We start from the raw sequence: 24,369 nt of genomic DNA on the forward strand, positions 1-24,369 counted from the left end.
TTGTACACACACTTGAAGACACTGGAAGAAGAGGTTATCTCCACAGAATTAAACAGTACAGGACTGTATTGTACCTCTATGGTAATCTGTATTTAGTATCTAATGTGTGTTCTGTGTTGCAGCTTTGTCTGTGTATTATTTTGTTAATCACTTCACATTTATATATACAGTTGAAGTCGGAAGTTTACATACACTTAGGTTGGAGTCATTAAAACTTGTTTTTCAACCACTCCACAAATGTCTTGTTAACAAACTATAGTTTTGGCAAGTCGGTTAGGACATCTACTTTGTGCATGACACAAGTAACAATTGCTTACAGACAGATTATTTCACTTATAATTCACTGTATCTCAATTCCAGTGGGTCAGAAGTTTACATACACTAAGTTGACTGTGCCTTTAAACAGCTTAGAAAATTCCAGAAAATGATGTCATGGCTTTAGAAGCTTCTGATAGGCTAATTGACATAATTTGAGTATATTGGAGGTGTACCTGTGGATGTATTTCAAGCCCTACCTTCAAACTCAGTGCCTCTTTGCTTGACATCATGGAAAAATCTAAAGAAATCAGCCAAGACCTCAGAAAAAAAATTGTAGACCTCCACAAGTCTGGTTCATCCAATTTCCAAACGCCTGAAGGTACCACGTTCATCTTGACAAACAATAGTATGCAAGTATAAACACCATGGGACCACGCAGCTGTCATACCGCTCAGGAAGGAGACGCGTTCTGTCTCCTAGAGATGAACGTACTTTGGTGCGAAAAGTGCAAAATCAATCCCAGAACAACAGCAAAGGACCTTGTGAAGATGCTGGAGGAAACAGGTACAAAAGTATCTATATCCACAGTAAAACGAGTTCTATATCGACATAACCTGAAAGGCCGCTCAGCAAGGAAGAAGCCTCTGCTCCAAAGCCGCCATAAAAAAGCCAGATACGGTTTGCAACTGCACATGGGGACAAAGATCGTACTTTTTGGAGAAATGTCCTCTGGTCTGATGAAACAAAAATAGAACTGTTTGGCCATAATGACCATCGTTATGTTTGGAGGAAAAAGGGGGGATGCTTGCAAGCCGAAGAACACCATCCCAACTGTGAAGCACGGGGGTGGCAGCATCATGCTGTGGGGGTGCTTTGTTGTAGGAGGGATTGGTACACTTCACAAAATAGATGGCATCATGAGGAAGGAAAATTATGTGGATATATTGAAGCAACATCTCAAGACATCAGTCAGGAAGTTAAAGCGTGGTCGCAAATGGCTCTTCCAAATGGACAATGACCCCAAGCATACTTCCAAAGTTGTGGCAAAATGGCTTAAGGACAACAAAGTCAAGGTATTGGAGTGGCCATCACAAAGCCCTGACCTCAATCCTATAGAAAATGTGTGGGCAGAACTGAAAAAGCGTGTGCGAGCAAGGAGGCCTACAAACCTGACTCAGTTACACCAGCTCTGTCAGGAGGAATGGGCCAAAATTCACCCAACTTATTGTGGGAAGCTTGTGGAAGGCTACCCGAAACGTTTGACCCAAGGTAAATAATTTCAAGGCAATGCTACTAAATACTAATTGAGTGTATGCAAACTTCTGACCCACTGGGAATGTGATGAAAGAAATAAAAGCTGAAATAAATCATTCTCTCTACTTAAAATAAAGTGGTGATCCTAACTGACCTAAGACAGGGAATTTTTACTAGGATTAAATGTCAGGAATTGTGAAAAACTGAGTTTAAATGTATTTGGCTAAGGTGTATGTAAACTTCCGACTTCAACTGTATATACATTATACCAAAATTCATCATCATTCCTATCATTATTCTAGTCCCTGTAGACAGCGTATGTGTGGTAGTCGTTGAGGTTATATTATATTATGTTGTACCTGTAGACAGCGTATGTGTGGTAGTCGTTGAGGTTATATTATATTATGTTGTACCTGTAAACAGCGTATGTGTGGTAGTCGTTGAGGTTATATTATATTATGTTGTACCTGTAGACAGCGTATGTGTGGTAGTCGTTGAGGTTATATTATATTATGTTGTACCTGTAGACAGCGTATGTGTGGTAGTCGTTGAGGTTATATTATATTATGTTGTACCTGTAGACAGCGTATGTGTGGTAGTCGTTGAGGTTATATTATATTATGTTGTACCTGTAGACAGCATATGTGTGGTAGTCGTTGAGGTTATATTATATTATGTTGTACCTGTAGACAGCGTATGTGTGGTAGTCGTTGAGGTTGGCGATCCTCTCGTCCAGTTTGTGTGAGCGCTGACTCTTCTCTATGCTGAGGTTGAACAGGTCTATGTAGGCATCCAGACTGAACTGGTACATGGGGTCGATACGGCCCATATCGTTTAATACAAAGAACAGGATGGAGGCCCGCTGGGCACACGGACGGTACGCCTAGAGGGGAGGACATGGATATATGGCTTTCATGAAGACATTGGTCAGTAACACTCAACTTAGAATGGTGATAATGTAGCGTTTATAAAGCAAATATACCTGTTATAAAGAGACATAATGTTCTGTTATGTCTACATAGTCATTTATACAACCTTCTCAAAGCCTCTTTCCCTCCTCACCCCCTCCACCCCTTCTCACCTCTTCACCACCTCCCTCACTCCTCACCCCCTCTCCTCTCCCCTCCCCTACCCTCCCTCCCTCCCTCCCTCCCTCCCTCCTCACCCCCTCTCCCCCTATCCTCCCTCCCTCCCTCCTCAACCCCCTCTCCCTACCTTCCCTCCCTCCTCACCCCCTCTCCCCTACCCTCCCTCCCTCTCTCCCTCCCTCCTCACCCCCTCTCCCCTATCCTCCCTCCCTCCTCCTCACCTCCTCTCCCTACCCTCCCTCCCTCCCTCCCTTCCTCCCTCCCTCCTCACCTCTCTGGCCGTGTCGATCTTGATCTCAGTCAGTTCGCTGGTCTCCAGTTGTTCTGAGACCTCTGTGGCCGTCACTTTAGACGTTTGCAGGGTGTTCACCAGCTGAACATCATCCAGGAGAGAACCCGTTGCCTCATTCAACAGCCTGCAATACATACAATTATTATTTTTCAAGCACTGTGATTGTTACCAGCACTTTTCTGAAGAAGGCTTTAATTGTGAAGATCAAGCTACTGTATATGGTTGTTTCTTTTTATTTAAATGCACGTATTGTAAATCATTCTGATTTTTAAAAAAATAAAATAACTAAAATAACTAAATGACTAGAACATGACTAAAATGTAATGTTGAAATTGTAGCTAGGGCATTAACAGACAGTTGGGTCAGTATAATGGGTTAGTATAATAAAATACTGCAGTATTACTATTTACTATTAGTGTAGTATGTAGTAGTGTAGTACACACTTAGAAAAAAAGGTGATATCTAGAACCAAAAGGGGTTATTCGGCTGTCCCCATTGGTTGGAGAACCCTTTCAAGAACCTCTTTTGGTTCCATGTAGAACCCGTTTGGTTCCAGGTAGAACCCTTTTGGGTTCCATATAGAACCCTTTCCACAGAGGATTCTAAATGGAACCCAAAGGAGTTCTACCTGGAACCAAAAAGGTTTATCCTATGGGGACAGCCGCAGAACCCTTCTGGAACCCATTTTCTAAGAGTGTATGTAGTAGTGTAGTATGTAGTAGTGTAGTGTGTATAGTAGTGTAGTATGTATAGTAGTGTAGTATCTATAGTAGTGTAGTATCTATAGTAGTGTAGTATGTAGTAGTGTAGTATGTATAGTAGTGTAGTATGTATAGTAGTGTAGTATGTATAGTAGTGTAGTATATATAGCAGTGAAGTATGTAGTAGTGTAGTATGTATAGTAGTGTAGTATATATAGTAGTGTAGTATGTAGTGTAGTATATATAGTAGTGTAGTATGTAGTAGTGTAGTATGTATAGTAGTGTAGTATGTATAGTAGTGTAGTATGTAGTAGTGTAGTATGTATAGTAGTGTAGTATGTAGTAGTGTAGTATGTATAGTAGTGTAGTATGTGTAGTAGTGTAGTATGTAGTAGTGTAGTATGTATAGTAGTATGTATTGTAGTGTAGTATGTAGTAGTGTAGTATGTATAGTAGTATGTATAGTAGTGTAGTATGTAGTAGTGTAGTATGTAGTAGTGTAGTATGTATAGTAGTGTAGTATGTAGTGTAGTATGTAGTAGTGTAGTATGTATAGTAGTGTAGTATGTATAGTAGTATGTATAGTAGTGTAGTATGTAGTAGTGTAGTATGCAGTAGTGTAGTATGTAGTAGTGTAGTATGTAGTAGTGTAGTATGTAGTAGTGTAGTATGTATAGTAGTGTAGTATGTATAGTAGTGTAGTATGTAGTAGTGTAGCATGTAGTATGTATAGTAGTGTAGTATGTAGTAGTGTAGTATGTGTAGTAGTGTAGTATGTATAGTAGTATGTATTGTAGTGTAGTATGTAGCAGTGTAGTATGTATAGTAGTGTAGTATGTATAGTAGTATGTATAGTAGTGTAGTATGTAGTAGTGTAGTATGTATAGTAGTGTAGTATGCAGTAGTGTAGTATGTAGTAGTGTAGTATGTATAGTAGTGTAGTATGTATAGTAGTATGTATAGTAGTGTAGTATGTAGTAGTGTAGTATGCAGTAGTGTAGTAGTGTAGCATGTAGTAGTGTAGTATGTAGTAGAGTAGTATGTAGTAGTGTAGTATGTATAGTAGTGTAGTATGTAGTAGTGTAGTATGTAGTATGTATAGTAGAGTAGTATGTATAGTAGTGTAGTATGTAGTAGTGTAGTATGTATAGTAGTGTAGTATGTAGTAGTGTAGTATGTAGTATGTATAGTAGTGTAGTATGTATAGTAGTGTAGTATGTAGTAGTATAGTATATAGTAGTGTAGTATGTATAGTAGTATGTACAGTGGGGAAAAAAAGTATTTAGTCAGCCACCAATTGTGCAAGTTCTCCCACTTAAAAAGATGAGAGAGGCCTGTAATTTTCATCATAGGTACACGTCAACTATGACAGACAAATTGAAATCAGCCAGTAGTTTGTATAGTAGTATGTATAGTAGTGTAGTATGTAGTAGTGTAGTATGTAGTAGTGTAGTATGTATAGTAGTGTAGTATGTATAGTAGTGTAGTATGTATAGTAGTGTAGTATGTAGTAGTGTAGTATGCAGTAGTGTAGTATGGGGTGGCAGTTGGCCTAGCGGTTAAGAGCGTTGGGCCAGTAACCGAAATGTCGCTGGTACGAATCCACAAGCCGACTAGGTGAAAAATCTGCCGATGTGCCCTTGAGCAAGGCACTTAACCCTAATTGCTCCTGTAAGTCGCTCTGTATAAGAGCTTCTGCTAAATGACTAAAACGTAAATGTACCTGAGGATCTCGTCCTCCAGCTCCTGTAGCTTCCTCTTGCCAGAGGCGATGTTGATGACTAGAGAGTCTTTCTGCTCCTCTAACTCTGGACGCTCCTTCCTCACCACGATCCCTAGGAGCTGGGCCTCCAGGCCCTGGCATATGCACACACCATACATGCACAAGGTTAGAAATATACACACACACACACGCGCGCGGTGTGGACATGTCGAAACACACTCATCTACATACACAGATTACGCCTACGAACGCAAAGATTACACACACAAACACATGTACCGACCTGTTCCTTGACAGCAAAATTGACGATGGTGGTCTTGGTGGAGATCTCGGGGGTGTAGTGAGGGTTGGACAGCTTGGTGGTGATGTAGAATCTAAACGCTGGGCTGTACTCCACCTCTTTTTCACCTAACTTCAACAGGAGCCTTCCACCGACGTGTGTGAGAGACTTGTTGAGGATGGGGGCCAGTGAGGGATCTAGTTCCTCCTGGACGTTTTGCAGCAGAACAGGAGAACCAAACTGCACCGCGTTCTCCAAGATACGCAGGAAGTCTGGCATCTGAAGGTCTATCACTTTCAGACCCTGAGAGAGGGAGAAAGAGAGAGAAAGAGGGAGAAACCAAGACAAATAAACAAACAAACAAAAGCAAATACTAGTGATGGAAAGCATGAAAGCAAAAGGAGAGAAGAGAAAGAGAGAGAAGAGAGCCCAGTGAATGAGAGAAGAGAAAGAGAGAGAAGAGAGCCCAGTGAATGAGAGAAGAGAAAGAGAGAGAAGAGAGCCCAGTGAATGAGAGAAGAGAAAGAGAGAGAAGAGAGCCCAGTGAATGAGAGAAGAGAAAGAGAGAGAAGAGAGCCCAGTGAATGAGAGAAGAGAAAGAGAGAGAAGAGAGCCCAGTGAATGAGAGAAGAGAAAGAGAGAGAAGAGAGCCCAGTGAATGAGAGAAGAGAAAGAGAGAGAAGAGAGCCCAGTGAATGAGAGAAGAGAAAGCAAACAGTGTAAAGTGAAAAATGGGTAGACATTGTTTCACGCCTGTAGTGCTGAGCGATTAGTGTTTTTTTAGGTCGGTTCGGTTTCGGTTCAATTATTACTAAATAATCACGATTTTCGATTTTGGTTTTGACGAAAACAAATTATATTAAATGCACTATGCATTATGTGGGTTGAATGCTGTAATAACACAGAATAAAACAATTAATAAAAGTACCATGCTGGAAGTTACTGCCCATGACTGCTTAACACTTATTAACTATCAGTTATTCACATTACTTTAATAAAATATTTCAGTTGTTGTGTATATTACATTTGTTTTATTTGATTACTTTATTGTTTCATTCCAAGTCATCATGTCATCTCTATAGAGCTGATGCCTATGCTGTCTGACAAGATCATTACTACAAATCGTTGTAGTAGTTCTTCAAAGTAAATACTTTTATGACTGCTGAATATCAACTATCAATCACTTAGATCATGTATTTTCAGGTAGAGATACCTCAGAAAAAACTGCTCTCTATGTATCCCCTCTTGATCGCGCATTCTTCTTTCACTTATGTAGCAGACGTAAAAGAAACACAGACCGGACAAGTAACCGCGCAATGGATTATGGCCATTGTAGTTAATTATCACATTTTCTGTGCTAAACTATGTAGAACATTGGCCTGTTGGAAACTACAACTTCTTACTACATCGCACAGTTCGGGCATGAGCTGATTTATCTCTAGAGAAACTGCAGCGCAACATGTGCATTGAGCTCAAAGAAAAGAAAAATGGAATTCAAATAAATGAACCCACTTTGTCAATTATTGTTTAAAAAACGAAAAAATAAGTGACATTTCGATTAATTGCTCAGCACTACACGCCTGTTACCGCTGTTGCCCAATTGTCCCTAAATGTCAGCGTTTTAGCCATATTTAAGGAGAGCATTGGAGTGGAGTGGTGCTGATGAGACCAGGCTGAAAGTAGCTGGAGAGAGGAGTGAAAGGTCAGAGAGGGAGAGAAAGAAGAGAGGAGAACAAAGGAGAGGAGGGAGGGAGGGAGGGATATACATAAGAAGTGACATTGGCCAGAGAAGAGAAGTGAGGAGAAGAGAAGAAAGGAGAAGAGAGGAGAAGAGAAGAGAGGAGAAGAGAGGAGAAGAGAGGAGAAGAGATGAGAAGAGATGAGAGGAGAAGAGAGGAGAAGAGATGAGAAGAGATGAGAGGAGAAGAGAGGAGAAGAGATGAGAGGAGAAGCGAGGAGAAGAGAAGAGAGGAGAGGTAGAGGTCCTGGGCAGACGTGGGTGAAAATGGGTGTCGTCTGTCTTGTCTGAGAGTGACAGAAAGAAAGGCATGGTGACCCATAGAGTGGTCCAGACTGAGAAAAACAGAAGGGGTGCCTGAGTCACTCTCTCCCCCCTCCCTCCCTTCACCATCACTCACTCTTAGGTTAACTACACACACCTGCCTATTCTCTCTCTCGCTCTCTTTCTTTCAAACACACACACACACACACACACACACACACACACAGACAGACAGAAAAGGGTGCCCTTTGAAGAAATGGACAGTTTTTTACTGACGTTACTTTACTGACCGAGAGGGCCAAACTGCTTATTGAAATGCCAAAAGGAGAGAGGGAACACATACAACAAGTGTCTGAAGAAAGGAGGAGGAGAGAAGGAGGAAAGAAAGGAGGAGAGAAACCGCAGAGCTGGGGAGGAAAATATTAAGTTGTAAACTTACTCTTTGTTCACTTGGGTCTCTGTGTGTGTTTGTGTGCGTGTGTGTGTGTGTGTGTGTGTGTGTGTGTGTGTGTGTGTGTGTGTGTGTGCTGTGCTGAAAGGACCTTATCTGATGAAGGAAGCCTACTGGTCTTAACTAAAAGCATTAAAATGTCAAAACCTGTCTCAAACGTGCTTTGTTGATGGGATTACGGTGGAGAATCTGGCTAAATTTTGGCTCCTTCAGGGGATATAATATATAATTAATGTTGCTGTTACTGTATATTGTACGTGTTATGCTTCATGTTTTCAGGGACCTTGTGACCTTTCAACATGGTAAACATTGTAAGTATGGTAAAGGTCACGGGTGAGTAGAGCAAGAGAAAGAGCTTTGAAAAATACTTTTTTGTCTATTCATGTTACATGGAATGCGTAGACAAACACACAAGTAGAGAGTACGAGGTCAATACCATGAAAGTAGACAGTGGCAGAGAGAAATGTGAGAGTGAGGAGAGAGAAAGACATAATATGTGACTCGTTTCAGGAAACTAGGCGTATGTCGCGCATCACTACTTCACAGGAGAGCCATTTGAACGTAAACTTTTTAAAAAATCAAAATACGTTTATTTGGCAGAAATGCCTTCTGGAACATGTGAACTTTCATGTACCTTAATAACAAACTTGTATGCCATCTGTAAATACGAATAAAGTTGTTAAATTACGAGCCTAGTTGGTTTAGCCACAGAAAAAGACAGCAACCTTCCCGCTAGCCATGATTGGCTGAGATAATGAGTGGGCTGGACATGCCGAGAGATGAGTTAGGATTGGTCTTCCATGTAGCAGGCTTCTGTCTATTTGAGCTGGTCAGTATGTGTAGGTAATCCTGTCTAACGCGGCCTTAAAATATATATATCACTTAGTAGAACTGCATAAGTGTTGCTCTCCACTTTCTGCAGGACCGAGTTTTGAAATCAGTGGAATTTCAGTATGATAGCTAAGGAGATGGAGAAAACACCTGTCTCCGGATTACATCTTCAAACTAAGGGCAACCATGGCATCCGTGAGAGAGGGAGAAGCGTCCATCCTTGTATACGGGTAAGATAGTCTAGCTAGCTACATTTTCAGTTATTACACGTTTCAAATTTTGTCAGAAAGTCGTTTCATTTCAAGTTAAAGTGTACTGTTAGCTAGCTAGCTAACGTTAGCTGGCTGGCTCGCTAGCTAACATTACATGTATGATCTGTGTAGTAATATTATTTGTATCTCAGAGCCATTTGCTTTGCTAGTTATAGCCTAATGCTAGCTAGCTAACATTGAACCTGGTTGGTTAGCTACCTGCAGATTCATGCAGGGTAGTAACGTCATGAGTTGGGATTATGGTTCATTGTTTAGCTAGCTAGCTAACCATTTCAATAGAATGTTAATGATGTCAATGCGACAACTGTTGATAGACGTAGCTGATAAATTCGCTCTGGCTATCTACGCCGATTTCAGAGCACTCTCGTCTGAGTGTGCCAGAGCGCAGAATAACTGACGGATGTACGAACGTTCAACACCCATTGAATATGGCCGGTGTCAGTAAACATTGGCAAAAAAGCGTAAATTGTTACCAGCAACACAGTTGCAGTCACCAACGCTCTGGATAACATAAAAACAGCCTAACCAGCTCTGCTAGAACGAGTAAAATGGTCAGAGTCAGCTATTTTCTCATTTGTGTCTGGAAGTAGCTAGCAAACTAGCCAACGTTAGCCATTTAGCTTGGGTGCTTGACTGCTGTTGTTAGGACAGAACGCTCGGATCAAAGAGATGGGTGGGGCTAAAGCTTAAGAGGGTGTGAACGATGCTGAATGGGTGTAGAGAAAGAAGAGGTCTCCAGTAGGTGTACCAAAACATTCAAAGACCATTTTCTCAAAAGTGAGATTACAAGTTTATCAACTTTCAAAGCAGAATTACTTTCCCATATTTCCTTAACTGTAGTGTATGATATACAATTTTCTAGCTCTCAGTCTCTACTTTTATCCGTTGTAAAAAAAATATATATATATATTTTGCTACATAAGACCGAATCAAGCCGGTCGGTCACATATGTACAAAGCAGGTCTCACCCTCTTCATCTCCATGTTTTTGATCCACTTCAGGGCTTGGCCTTGTGGGTCCACCATCAGCGGCCATCTTGGAAAAACAAACAGACGCAATACGTTTACATTATCAAGCTAGACAGTAGCCACAACACCCAAACTCTAGTATCCATGTCTTCTTATCCTTATCAGTGAGGTCTGTGAGACTGAGATAGGTGTAATCTTTGTTTGATTATAAATAGAGCAGTTTTGTCTCGTCTAGACTATTGAAGTAATATTATAAATATGAAACTAAGCACTAAGCAAAGACGGTGAGAACTGAATAACAATACTAGTCTCTACTGAATGTGTGTGTGTGTGTGCTGTCTGACCGGTTGCCGCGGGTGACGATGACTCCGTTCTCGGTGGAGAAGGCATCGGAGGGCAGACCCTGGATGTTCCAGTCCCTTACGGCCGTGGGCTTGGACAGGAACACAGCGAAACTAAACCCTGGAGAACACGGCACCTCCAACTCACGCACCTGATGGAGAAAGGGCAGAGAGGGAGGAACGGAGGGAGGGAGGGGCGAGAGAGAGAGAGAGGAAGAGAGAGGCGGGAGAGAGAAAGAAAGAAAGAAAGAAAGAAAGAAAGAAAGAAAGAAAGAAAGAAAGAAAGAAAGAAAGAAAGAAAGAAAGAAAGAAAGAAAGAAAGAAAGAAAGAAAGAAAGAAAGAAAGAAAAAGCAACAGGGAATGTGGTTGAATGTGTGTGTGAGTGCGTGCGAGAGAGAGACATGGAGGTAACAGTGAATAATATATCCACACAAATACATTTTCACATACTGGTGTGCTGTGACAAAGTGGAGGAAAATCCAGACAGTGACATTGTCACTCACCTGTTTCATCCATTTAGAGACCAGCTCGTCTCTGTAGTTGGAGAGGAAAGGCCCCATGTAGGAGAGGAAGGCTGCAGCCAGCAGACAGTCTCCTACCAGAAAACCCATGTTCTTCTCCAAACCCTGAGATACACACACATCTCCAGGTCACACTCATGGATGTGACCATCAAAACAAAGAAAGATGAAGGAGAAAAGCTACCGGTCAACTTTAATGATAAGAAATGATCATTTTGATCTTCTGACCAAATGACTCTTTGAAACTTGATTCAGACACACTACTGGTGTGAAAGCTGTGTGATGAGTTGTGTGTGTGATAGTGTGTTTTAGCTGGCTGTGTGAGCTCAATAATAGGGGGTCGTACCACCACAGTCTCCTCCCAGCGGATTCTCTCTCCAGCCAGTCCAGACACCAGTTTCCCGGCCCGGTCCAGTTTGATCTCCATATCCTCTGACTTCCTCCTCAACTCCTCCTTCTGAGCCAGCTTCTCATCATACTGCCTCTTCAACAGTTCCAGCTTCTCCCCTACCTACACACACACACACACAAAATACAGCACACAGATTCGCACGCAACTAGATTCATCTCCATTTTTACTATCCTCACTTCCAAAAAGCACCTGAGTACCAATCAGAAACACAAACACTCACACAGACTCATTGACACTCCAGAAACGAATCAGCTATAGTGAGTATTTCCCAGGCAGGCAGGCAGGTCTCCTCTCCTCTCCACCCCTGTACAGTACCTCTCTGAGTTGGTGTGTGTGTGCGCGAGTGTGCGTGTGTGTACCTCTCTGAGTTTCGCCTGGGCCTCTGCCAGGGAAGCCTGTTTCTCTGCCAGCTGGGACATGGCACCGTTCAGCCTGGCTCTCTTAGGCTCCACCACCCTGAAGATACGACCATACACCTGGGAGAGAGATACAGAGAGAGAGAGAGAGAGAGAGAGAGAGAGAGAGAGAGAGAGAGAGAGAGAGAGAGAGAGAGAGAGAGAGAGAGAGAGAGAGCGGGAATGAGAGAGAGAGAGAGGGTGAGAGAGAGGGAGGGTAAGAGAGAGAGAGAGAGAGAGACAGAGTGTGGGAAAGAGAGAGAGACTTTTTGACCTTTTGTCTTACTTTAATCACATGGCGTGCCACCATAGAGAGGGAGAGAGACATACAGTAACAGCTGGTAGTTGATGGTATAGGTGTGGTGAGTGTGTGTATACAGTCAGTGGCCAGTTTACCAAAATGGTTCGCTCCTACAGACAGTGGCCGTGGCTTGCTAAATAAAGCAGGCAGACAGGCATCGAGGCATCCAGTTACTGTTTGATTGAACATTAGAATGGGCAAAACGATTGACCTAAGCGACTTTTGAGCGTGGTATGATCGTCGGTGCCAGGCGCCGGATCCAGTATCTCAGAAACGGACGGCCTCCTGGGCTTTTCACACACGACAGTGTCTAGGGTTTGAAGTGCGACAAACAAAAAACATCCAGTCAGCGGCAGTACTTTGGGCGATAAAACTGCTTGTTTATGAGAGGTCAAAGGAGAATGGCAAGAATCATGCAAGCGGGCTACAAACAGGCAAATAACGCAGTATAACAGTGGTGTGCAGAACGGCATCTCGGAACGCACAACTCGTCAGTCCTTGTCACGGATGGGCTATTGCAGCAGATGACCACACCGGGTTCCACTCCTATCAGCTAAAATCAAGACGAAGTGGCTCCAGTGGCACACGATCACCAACAATGGTCAATTGAGGAGTGGAAAAACATTGCCTGGTCCAACGAATCCTGGTTCCTGTTGTGTCATGCTGATGGCAGAGTCAGGATTTGGCGTAAGCAGCATGAGTCCATGGCCCCATCCTGCCTGGTGTCAACTGTAGAGGCTGGTGGCGGTGGTGTAATGGTGTGGGGAATGTTTTCCTGGCACACGTTAGGTCCCTTGATACCAATTGAGCAACGTTTCCATTCCCTGAAGAATTCAGGCTGTTCTGCAGGCAAAGGGGGGTCCAACCCGGTACTAGATGGGTGTACCTAATAAACTGGCCACTGAGTGTATGTGTATGTAAACAGCTCACCTCCATGGCTCTGACCCACATGCAGAGGGACTTGGCGGCCAGGGAGACCCGTCCTATGATCTCCGGATGAAAGTCTGGCTGGGTGCAGTACTGGCCAATTTTCTTCAGTACGCGGTCTGAGATGTTGTCCTTGTCAAAGTGGACCAGCTGCTTGATGAAGTTGCCCTCGCCTGCATGTCAGACACCAAGGGCAACCAGTCAATATCTCTCTCTCTCTCTCTCTCTCTCTCTCTCTCTCTCTCTCTCTCTCTCTCTCTCTCTCTCTCTCTCTCTCTCTCTCTCTCTCTCTCTCTCTCTCTCTCTCTCTCTCTCTCTCTCTCTCTCTCTCTCTCTCTCTCTCTCTCTCTCTCTCTCTCTCTCTCTCCTCTATTTTCATTGTTTAGGTTTCATCCGTTTCTTAATACAATACAGTATGTCTCAAGTTCTGGTCTGGCTCTTCCTCTTTGTGCCCACTACTGTAGCTAGATCCTGTATACACCACCGGTTCTCAATCCTGATCCTGGGGACTAGCACTACACACCTGATTCTAATCATCCAAGCCTGATTCATATGAATCAGTTGTGTAGTGCTATGGCAAAAAGCAAAAATGTGCACCCCTTTGGGTCCCCAGGACCAGGAATGAGTACCACTGGCATACACTGTAAAGGAGTTGCCGTGAATTTGACAGTAACTTACAGGCAGCTCAGTAGCAAGTAAAATTCTCTCTTTCATATTGCAGTTCACCTACTGTAATATAAATACGGTATCAAAGCAAGTACTGTGTAATGACACAGTACAATACCGTAAAATGTACTGTATTATACAGTAAAAAAGTAAATGCTACCGTAATAGGAATCAATGAATGAATAAATTCATTAATGAAATTCATTGAGGGGAGGGGTTTGTATTTCACACAATTTTACTGTAATTACAAGGGATTAGTCTAAGCAGGTTGGCAGTGTTTACACATTATAGCATTTTTATGAATATATCATGTTTTAGGCCTATACCACTTGCACTGCTAGATGCCTTAACAAAGGCTTCTAAACTGGCAGCGGAAACAGGGAAAAACAGACCAAAATGACATGGCAAAATGCTCAACCATTTAATGTTTAATACTTGCTGCCACTCCACATAGGAGTTAAATTGGTACAGCAGTCTTACTCACGGGTGCAACAAATATAGCCTCTTACAAGACACGCCTCAGAATATGTTAATGAGACAGAAACAACAATATGATGCATCCACTAGTGGTCAAAAGGTTTTTGGTGCTCCAAAGATACAGTACAGTACTATATACTATACTATTTTACTGTTGATACAAACATTAATTAATGTATAAATTACAGTTTTCCATTACCTTTTCTTTATTACCTTTTCTTTATTCCATTACCCCCCCCCCCACCACCACCACCACCACCACCTCCCCCCTCCATCTCTCTCTCACCCAGCTGTCTGTTGGCCTCTGCCCAGGTAGATTTGAGGAAGTAGGGAGAGAGGAACAGAGGGAGAGAGAAAGAGAGTTAGATAGAAAAAGAGATCTCACCCAGCTGTCTCTTGGCCTCTGCCCAGGTGGGCTCGTTGCCTCTGAGGATCATGACAGCCTGCATGACGGTCTCCACCAGGGTCGGGGGACGGCCGTACGACTTGATCTCTGTCATGTCCTTCTTATTCAGGGACTCCAACGCCTGGGGAGGAGAGGAGAGGGAGGAGGAGAGGAGGGGAGACAAGGTGAGTGGAGGGGAGAAGAGAGGAGAGGAGAGGGGGGAGAGAAGGGAAAGGAGAGGGTGGGAGGAGAGAGTCAGTAAATATGGTAACACAATCACAGAAGGTTACCATATACACTGCTCAAAAAAATTAAGGGAACACTTAAACAACACAATGTAACTCCAAGTCAATCACACTTCTGTGAAATCAAACTGTCCACTTAGGAAGCAACACTGATTGACAATAAATGTCACATGCTGTTGTGCAAATGGAATAGACAACAGGTAGAAATTATAGGCAATTAGCAAGACACCCCCAATAAAGGACTGGTTTTGCAGGTGGTGACCACAGACCACTTCTCAGTTCCTATGCTTCCTGGCTGATGTTTTGGTCACTTTTGAATGCTGGCGGTGCTTTCACTCTAGTGGTAGCATGAGACGGAGTCTACAACCCACACAAGTGGCTCAGGTAGTGCAGCTCATCCAGGATGGCACATCAATGCGAGCTGTGGCAAGAAGGTTTGCTGTGTCTGTCAGCGTAGTGTCCAGATCATGGAGGCGCTACCAGGAGACAGGCCAGTACATCAGGAGACGTGGAGGAGGCCGTAGGAGGGCAACAACCCAGCAGCAGGACCGCTACCTCCGCCTTTGTGCAAGGAGGAGCAGGAGGAGCACTGCCAGAGCCCTGCAAAATGACCTCCAGCAGGCCACAAATGTGCATGTGTCTGCTCAAACGGTCAGAAACAGACTCCATGAGGGTGGTATGAGGGCCCGACGTCCACAGGTTGGGGTTGTGCTTACAGCCCAACACCGTGCAGGATGTTTGGCATTTGCCAGAGAACACCAAGATTGGCAAATTCGCCACTGCGCCTGTGCTCTTCACAGATGAAAGTAGGTTCACACTGAGCACATGTGACAGACGTGACAGAGTCTGGAGACGCCGTGGAGAACGTTCTGCTGCCTGCAACATCCTCCAGCATGACCGGTTTGGCAGTGGGTCAGTCATGGTGTTGGGTGGTATTTCTTTGGGGGCCGCACAGCCCTCCATGTGCTCGCCAGAGGTAGCCTGACTGCCATTAGGTACCGAGATGAGATCCTCAGACCCCTTGTGAGACCATATGCTGGTGCGGTTGGCCCTGGGTTCCTCCTAATGCAAGACAATGCTAGACCTCATGTGGCTGGAGTGTGTCAGCAGTTCCTGCAAGAGGAAGGCATTGATGCTATGGACTGGCCTGCCCGTTCCCCAGACCTGAATCCAATTGAGCACGATCATGTCTCGCTCCATCCACCAACGCCACGTTGCACCACAGACTGTCCAGGAGTTGGCGGATGCTTTAGTCCAGGTCTGGGAGGAGATCCCTCAGGAGACCATCCGCCACCTCATCAGGAGCATGCCCAGGCGTTGTAGGGAGGTCATACAGGCACGTTGAAGCCACACACACTACTGAGCCTCATTTTGACTTGTTTTAAGGACATTACATCAAAGTTGGATCAGCCTGTAGTGTGGTTTTCCACTTTAATTTTGAGTGTGACTCAAATCCAGACCTCCATGGGTTGATACATTTGATTTCCATTGATAATTTTTGTGTGATTTTGTTGTCAGCACATTCAACTATGTAAAGAAAAAAGTATTTAATAATATTATTTCATTCATTCAGATCTAGGATGTGTTATTTTAGTGTTCCCTTAATTTTTTTGAGCAGTGTATATTATTGTACCAACTATGTTGATTGTCCTGTTTGAAAAACCAATAAATATATGTGTTAAAAAAACAAGTTTATACATACAATGTGTTAATGCATTTTTTAAACCATTTCACCTGCGTTTTATATTGAAAGTCAACAGTGTTTTTTTTTGCTTCAATAGAGTGATCAGGGGAGTTCAACTATAGTTTTCCTTCCCAGAAAATACATTAGTGCAACACATCAGATGACAGCATAAGTGGAACGCTATTTGGATGGCAGCCACACAAGTAATTGAGCTTACATTGAAAAAGCAAGGTATTTTTTTTTAAACGATGCATTACCATCATAGAAAGAATGTGTGCAGCCAGCTCAATTTCCCAATGTTTAGCTTGAAGTTAATCTTGCATTTTACCGGAGAAAAGTAGGCTTCACCGAGAAAATTGTGTAACTGAAATATGCAGAATTCTGCGTTAAGGCGACCCCTTGCTGCTATTGAGACCCAGCCATACACAGAGGCAGTATCACACATAGAAACACATGCAGCACATATAAACAGCTTACCTTCATGGCCTCCTCCAGAGCAGGCACGGCTTCATCCAGGTCTCTCTGGGCGTTCTCAGCCATGGCCCTACACTTGATCTCCTCTGCTCCGATCTTCTCACTGTGGGCACTCACAGTCTACACACAAACACTGTTTAAGTGATAGTTCACTCCAAAATCAAACTCCCCTCACACACACACACAGACCCCCCACACAGTCCAACCCCCGCCCCCCACACACACACACACGTACCTTCTGCTGTTCATCGGCCTCTCTCTTCTGCTGGACGATGATGACCAGGTACTCCTCACACTGTTTCTGGAAGTCAGCCACCTTCTTCTTGGCCTCTTCCAGCTCCACAGACATGGCCTCCACCTTGCTGCGCGTGTCGTCTATCTTAAACAGGCCGTTCCTCAGCTTGGATACCTGCTCCCCCAGCTCACTGCGCTTCTCAGCCAGCAGCCTGGAGATACACAGGGAGAGTGAGAGTTAGAATGAGTGTAGGAAAGATAAAGTGAAAGAAAGAAAGAAAAAGAAAAAGAAAAAAGAGAAAAAAGAAGAAAGAAAAAAAAAGAAAAAAGAGAAAGAAGAATACAGAGAGTCAGGGAGTTAGATAGAATAAGACAGACAGACAGACAGACAGAGAGACAGACAGACAGACGTTTTTGATCCCCTGCTGATTTTGTACGTTTGCCCACCGACAAAGAAATGATCAGTCTATAATTTTAATGGTAGGTTTATTTGAACAGTGAGAGACAGAATAACAACAACAAAAATCCAGAAAAAACGCATGTCAAAAATGTTATAAATTGATTTGCATTTTAATGAGGGAAATAACTATTTGACCCCCTCTCAATCAGAAAGATCTCCTAATCTCAGCTTGTTACCTGTATAAAAGACACCTGTCCACAGAAGCAATCAATCAATCAGATTCCAAACTCTCCACCATGGCCAAGACCAAAGAGCTCTCCAAGGATGTCAGGGACAAGATTGTAGACCTACACAAGGCTGGAATGGGCTACAAGACCATCGCCAAGCAGCTTGGTGAGAAGGTGACAACAGTTGGTGCGATTATTCGCAAATGGAAGAAACAAAAGAACTGTCAATCTCCCTCGGCCTGGGGCTCCATGCAAGATCTCACCTCGTGGAGTTGCAATGATCATGAGAACGGTGAGGAATCAGCCCAGAATTACACGGGAGGATCTTGTCAATGATCTCAAGGCAGCTGGGACCATAGTCACCAAGAAAACAATTGGTAACACACTACGCCGTGAAGGACTGAAATCCTGCAGTGCCCGCAAGGTCCCCCTGCTCAAGAAAGCACATATACAGTGGGGGAAAAAAGTATTTAGTCAGCCACCAATTGTGCAAGTTCTCCCACTTAAAAAGATGAGAGAGGCCTGTAATTTTCATCATAGGTACACGTCAATTATGACAGACAAAATGAGAAAAAAAAATCCAGAAAATCACTTTGTGGGATTTTTAATGAATTTATTTGCAAATTATGGTGGAAAATAAGTATTTGGTCAATAACAAAAGTTTCTCAATACTTTGTTATATACCCTTTGTTGGCAATGACACAGGTCAAACGTTTTCTGTAAGTCTTCACAAGGTTTTCACACACTGTTGCTGGTATTTTGGCCCATTCCTCCATGCAGATCTCCCTCTAGAGCAGTGATGTTTTAAGGCTGTCGCTGGGCAACACAGACTTTCAACTCCCTCCAAAGATTTTCTATGGGGTTGAGATCTGGAGACTGGCTAGGCCACCCAGGACCTTGAAATGCTTCTTACGAAGCCACTCCTTCATTGCCCGAGGCGGTGTGTTTGGGATCATTGTCATACTGAAAGACCCAGCCACGTTTCATCTTCAATGCCCTTGCTGATGGAAGGAGGTTTTCACTCAAAATCTCACGATACATGGCCCCATTCATTCTTTCCTTTACACGGATCAGTCGTCCTGGTCCCTTTGCAGAAAAACAGCCCCAAAGCATGATGTTTCCACCCCATGCTTCACAGTAGGTATGGTGTTCTTTGGATGCAACTCTGCATTCTTTGTCCTCCAAACACGACCAGTTGAGTTTTTACCAAAAAAGTTCTATTTTGGTTTCATCTGACCATATGACATTCTCCCAATCCTCTTCTGGATCATCCAAATGCACTCTAGCAAACTTCAGATGGGCCTGGACATGTACTGGCTTAAGCAGGGGGGACACGTCTGGCACTGCAGGATTTGAGTCCCTGGCGGCGTAGTGTGTTACTGATGGTAGGCTTTGTTACTTTGGTCCCAGCTCTCTGCAGATCATTCACTAGGTCCCCCGTGTGGTTCTGGGATTTTTGCTCACCGTTCTTGTGATCATTTTGACCCCCACGGGGTGAGATCTTGCGTGGAGCCCCAGATCGAGGGAGATTATCAGTGGTCTTGTATGTCTTCCATTTCCTAATAATTGCTCCCACAGTTGATTTCTTCAAACCAAGCTGCTTACCTATTGCAGACTCAGTCTTCCCAGCCTGGTGCAGGTCTACAATTTTGTTTCTGGTGTCCTTTGACAGCTCTTTGGTCTTGGCCATAGTGGAGTTTGGAGTGTGACTGTTTGAGGTTGTGGACAGGTGTCTTTTATACTGATAACAAGTTCAAACAGGTGCCATTAATACAGGTAACGAGTGGAGGACAGAGGAGCCTCTTAAAGAAGAAGTTACAGGTCTGTGAGAGCCAGAAATCTTGCTTGTTTGTAGGTGACCAAATACTTATTTTCCACCATAATTTGCAAATAAATTCATTAAAAATCCTACAATGTGATTTTCTAGATTTTTTTCCTCAATTTGTCTGTCATAGTTTACGTGTACCTATGATGAATATTACAGGCCTCTCTCATGTTTTTAAGTGGGAGAACTTGCACAATTGGTGGCTGACTAAATACTTTTTTCCCCCACTGTACATGCCCGTTTGAAGTTTGCCAATGAACATCTGAATGATTCAGAGGAGAACTGGGTGAAAGTGTTGTGGTCAGATGAGACCAAAATGGAGCTCTTTGGCATTAACTCAACTCGCCGTGTTTGGAGGAGAAGGAATGCTGCCTATGACCCCAAGAACACCATCCCCACCGTCAAACATGGAGGTGGAAACATTATGCTTTGGGGGTGTTTTTCTGCTAAGGGGACAGGACAACTTCACTGCATCAAAGGGACGATGGACGGGGCCATGTGACCGTCAAATCTTGGGTGAGAACCTCCTTCCCTCAGCCAGGGCATTGAAAATGGGTCGTGGATGGGTATTCCAGCATGACAACGACCCAAAACACAAGTCCAAGGCAACAAAGGAGTGGCTCAAGAAGAAGCACATTACGGTCCTGGAGGGCCTAGCCAGTCTCCAGACCTTAATCCCATAGAAAATCTGTGGAGGGAGCTGAAGGTTCGAGTTGCCAAACGTCAGCCTCGAAACCTTTATGACTTGGAGAAGATCCGCAAAGAGGAGTGGGACAAAATCCCTTCTGAGATGTGTGCAAACCTGGTGGCCAACTACAAGAAACGTCTGACCTCTGTGATTGCCAACAAGGGTTTTGCCACCAAGTACTAAGTCATGTTTTGCAGAGGGGTCAAATACTTATTTCCCTCATTAAAATGCAAATACATTTATAACATTTTTGACATGCGTTTTTCTGGATTTTCTTGTTGTTATTCTGTCTCTCACTGTTCAAATAAACCTACCATTAAAATGATAGACTGATCATGTCTTTGTCAGTGGGCAAACGTACAAAATCAGCAGGGGATCAAATACTTTTTTCCCTCACTGTACATAGAGACAGATACAGAGACAGATACAGAGACAGACAGACAGATACAGAAAGACAGACAGACAAATACAGAGACAGACAGACAGATACAGAAAGACAGACAGATACAGAAAGACAGATCGATAGATACAGAAAGACAGAGAGACACAATGTGAAAGATATACTGCATCAAAGAGTGGGAGACAGCAGACCTGGTAGACAGGGAGATGACTGACAGATTGAGAGAGGTCTAAGAACACTTTGAGTTGGTGATGGGGATGGTAGTTAGCTACTTTTTGTATCCAGACACCAGCTCCAGGTAGTTGGTAGGAGTGACGTAGTTGTGTCTCTTCAGCTCCAGCTTCATCCTCTGGGAGAACTGGGCCACAGACTGGTGCATGGTCACAAAGATACTGGCCACTTTGGTCTGGATCTACAGGAACACAGATATAATGTTATTACAACATTATTACAACATTATACAACATTACTGGGCCACAGACTGGTGCATGGTCACAAAGATACTGGCCACTTTGGTCTGGTTCTACAATAAATTCCCAACATGGATATAACGTTATAAAATGTTATTACAACACAATATAACATTATTGAAACATTATACAACATTACAAGAGCCAAGAGCTTCTCCTGGTCGGGTCATGTGGCCAGGAACATACTTCCTACAACATTCCTACAACATTATATACCATTGTGACAACAGAGAACAGAGCAGAGCAGTGTTGTGTAGGAGTGTGTGTAGGCGAAGGTGACGTGTATGTGATGGGTACAGCACAGTAGATATGAATATAACAAAACAACCTTTAGCCCTGAGGTTTTCACTACCCAGCAGCTCTTCATAAATGTATTTTAAAAGACTAGCTAGCAGCTACAGAGGAAGGAGGAGAGGGTGAATCACTCCATTACACAGCAGGCTAACCTTCTAACACAGTTCAGTTAGATAGAAATGTGTGCATATGCATGTGTGTGTGCGTGTCTCACCCCCTCCGCGGTGCCCAGGGCCAGTCCGTCCAGGTATCTCTCAGCCACCTCCAGCAGGGCATCTCTGGGCCACTCTGAGAACCAGTCGATGGTGGTACAGTTCACCAGGGCTGGGTACTGACGGATATAGTTCCTGTGGAACACACACAAGTTAATCAGATCCAAAGATACCATTGATTTCAATAAAAGTTTCAATCTGTTTTGTGGTGTGCTCTGAGTCTAGTTGTGTCTAAATGGGTGTTGTGTGTTACCCAGGTTGGTGCTAAACACTTTATTTATTTTTATTTTTATTTCACCTTTATTTAACCAGGTAAGCCAGTTGAGAACAAGTTCTCATTTACAACTGCGACCTGGCCAAGATAAAGCAAAGCAGTGCGATAAAAACAACAACACAGAGTTACATATGGGGTAAAACAAAACAAAGTCAAAAATACAACAGAAAAAATATATATACAGTGTGTGCAAATGTAGCAAGTTATGGAGGTAAGGCAATAAATAGGCTATAGTGCAAAATAATTACAATTAGTATTAACACTGGAATGATAGATGTGCAAGAGATGATGTGCAAATAGAGATACTGGGGTAAAAATTAGCAAAATAAATAACAATATAGGGATGAGGTAGTTGGGCGGGCTAATTTCAGATGGGCTGTGTACAGGTGCAGTGATCGGTAAGGTGCTCTGACAACTGATGCTTAAAGTTAGTGAGGGAGATAAGTGTCTCCAGCTTCAGAGATTTTGCAATTTGTTCCAGTCATTGGCAGCAGAGAACTGGAAGGAATGGCGGCCAAAGGAGGTGTTGGCTTTGGGGATGACCAGTGAGATATACCTGCTGGAGCGCATACTACGGGTGGGTGTTGCTATGGTGACCAATGAGCTAAGATAAGGCGGGATTTGCCTAGCAGTGATTTATAGATGGCCTGGAGCCAGTGGGTTTGGCGACGAATATGTAGTGAGGACCAGCCAACAAGAGCGTACAGGTCACAGTGGTGGGTAGTATATGGGGCTTTGGAGACAAAACACTGGTGTGAAGGTGAATGGTGTGAATGATGAAAATCACTTTGAGCTCTTGGAAAAACGCGAATTAAATCCATTAAACTTAACAGTCGCCAAGACCCAAAGTCCATTGTCTGGGCCACTAGGTTTAGCTGGCTAATTACTGTCATGCCATCACACAGCCAGTGTGACTGTGACAGTGTGACTGGGTTGACCTGGTAAGATGGAGGTGGAGGAATGGAGGGGTGGAGGGATGGAGGAATGGAGGACAGCCCTGTAGCCAACAGCCAAGGCATGGTGATTAGCTCTGGGTAATGGGCCCTGCCAGCCCAATTAGTGGTATTATGTGTGAACACTGCCCTGTCTCACTAATGAGAGCGAGACAGACTGGTGTGTGTGTATGTGTGTGTGTGTGTGAGTGACCCAGCCGTCATGTCTGCTATCCATCCTGTCATTTCTAATCACAGCAAGCCTCAGGTCTAAAAACGCTGTGTCATCCTAAACACAAAACCTAATTTGCAAGACAAGGGATGGCGGGACGCACATGAGCTATTAACAAGCTGACATGTGTTCATGTTTTGCTGTCTATGCTCTAATATTGAGAATCAGCTGTGCTGGAGTGTGGGGTTTACACACTCAGAGAGAGAGAGAGAGAGCAATGCTTTATGAGAAGGAAACAGATAATGAGAGAACCGTGGCAATGCTTTGGAAGATATCTCTACTACAGTACGTTGTCGTCCATTAGCACAGCTTGATGCCGCAGGAAAAGCTTTAATCTCTATCTCAAACCCTTATTGTTGAATGTGTTCAGTGCTTTGTAAATTACAAATTGCTTTGCTTGGTGAGATATAGCAGGTACTGTACATCCTTTAACTTCAAAAACTGTCCTGAGTGCATGCTTACCTGAAGGGGTCTCCCACAGGGCTCATGCAGAGCACGATGTGCAGGTTGTTCCTCACTCTCTCTATCAGGTAGTTGAACATGGAGTCTGGAGTCTCAATGATGTTGTCTTTCCTGGCCCAGTCCGACAGAGCACTGGACACCTGGACGAAGAGGTCAGGGTCAAAGGTTAATACACTGAGACAAAACCACATAAGAACAAACACAGAAAACACAAACTAGCCTACCACACACATGCTGGATAGCACTATAACACTTTTATCGGTCTTTTTTTGTGGTGACTTTTCTATAAGAGATGTACTTATATAGTGAGATTATATACAGTATATATATATACATGTTGCGTTTATATTTTTGTTCAGTATATATATATATATATATATATATATATACACATGTAAAGTGTTGGTCCCATGTTTCATGAGCTGAAATAAAAGATCACAAAAAGCTTATTTCTCTCAAATTGTGTGCTCAAATTTGTTTACATCCCTGTTAGTGAGCATTTCTGCTTTGCCAAGATAATCCATCCACCTGACAGGTGCGGCATATCAAGAAGCATGCTGTTGCATGATCATTACATAGGTGCACCTTGTGCTGGGGGCAATAAAAGGCCTTTCTAAAATGTGCAGTTTTGTCACACAACACAATGCCACAGATGTCTCAAGTTTTGAGGGAGCGTGCAATTGGTATGCTGACTGCAGGAATGTCCACCAGAGCTGTTGCAAGATAATTTAATGTTCATTTTAGAGAATTTTGCAGTACGTCCAACCAGCC

General features: G+C 43.4%; 1 protein-coding gene across 2 annotated transcripts in view; it reads right to left on the bottom strand.

Moving 5' to 3' along the window:
• Positions 1–24,369, bottom strand: part of dnah2 (dynein, axonemal, heavy chain 2) — a 224,362-nt gene that overhangs the window by 23,023 nt on the left and 176,970 nt on the right. For both annotated transcript variants that reach the window (XM_045225583.1, XM_045225582.1), the window contains exons 58-73: positions 23,599–23,738; positions 21,701–21,833; positions 20,995–21,134; positions 17,184–17,394; positions 16,952–17,068; positions 14,546–14,687; positions 13,021–13,190; positions 11,754–11,870; positions 11,329–11,493; positions 10,966–11,088; positions 10,465–10,613; positions 10,121–10,187; positions 5,600–5,899; positions 5,317–5,450; positions 2,872–3,016; positions 2,196–2,395 (exon numbers count right to left, since the gene is read on the bottom strand). In XM_045225583.1, the coding sequence (XP_045081518.1) occupies positions 2,196–2,395; positions 2,872–3,016; positions 5,317–5,450; positions 5,600–5,899; positions 10,121–10,187; positions 10,465–10,613; positions 10,966–11,088; positions 11,329–11,493; positions 11,754–11,870; positions 13,021–13,190; positions 14,546–14,687; positions 16,952–17,068; positions 17,184–17,394; positions 20,995–21,134; positions 21,701–21,833; positions 23,599–23,738 (2,453 nt within the window). The remainder of the gene's footprint in view (positions 1–2,195; positions 2,396–2,871; positions 3,017–5,316; positions 5,451–5,599; positions 5,900–10,120; positions 10,188–10,464; positions 10,614–10,965; positions 11,089–11,328; positions 11,494–11,753; positions 11,871–13,020; positions 13,191–14,545; positions 14,688–16,951; positions 17,069–17,183; positions 17,395–20,994; positions 21,135–21,700; positions 21,834–23,598; positions 23,739–24,369) is intronic.

This window comes from Coregonus clupeaformis, chromosome 16 (genome assembly GCF_020615455.1).
Source record: "Coregonus clupeaformis isolate EN_2021a chromosome 16, ASM2061545v1, whole genome shotgun sequence".
Lineage (NCBI taxonomy): Eukaryota > Metazoa > Chordata > Actinopteri > Salmoniformes > Salmonidae > Coregonus > Coregonus clupeaformis.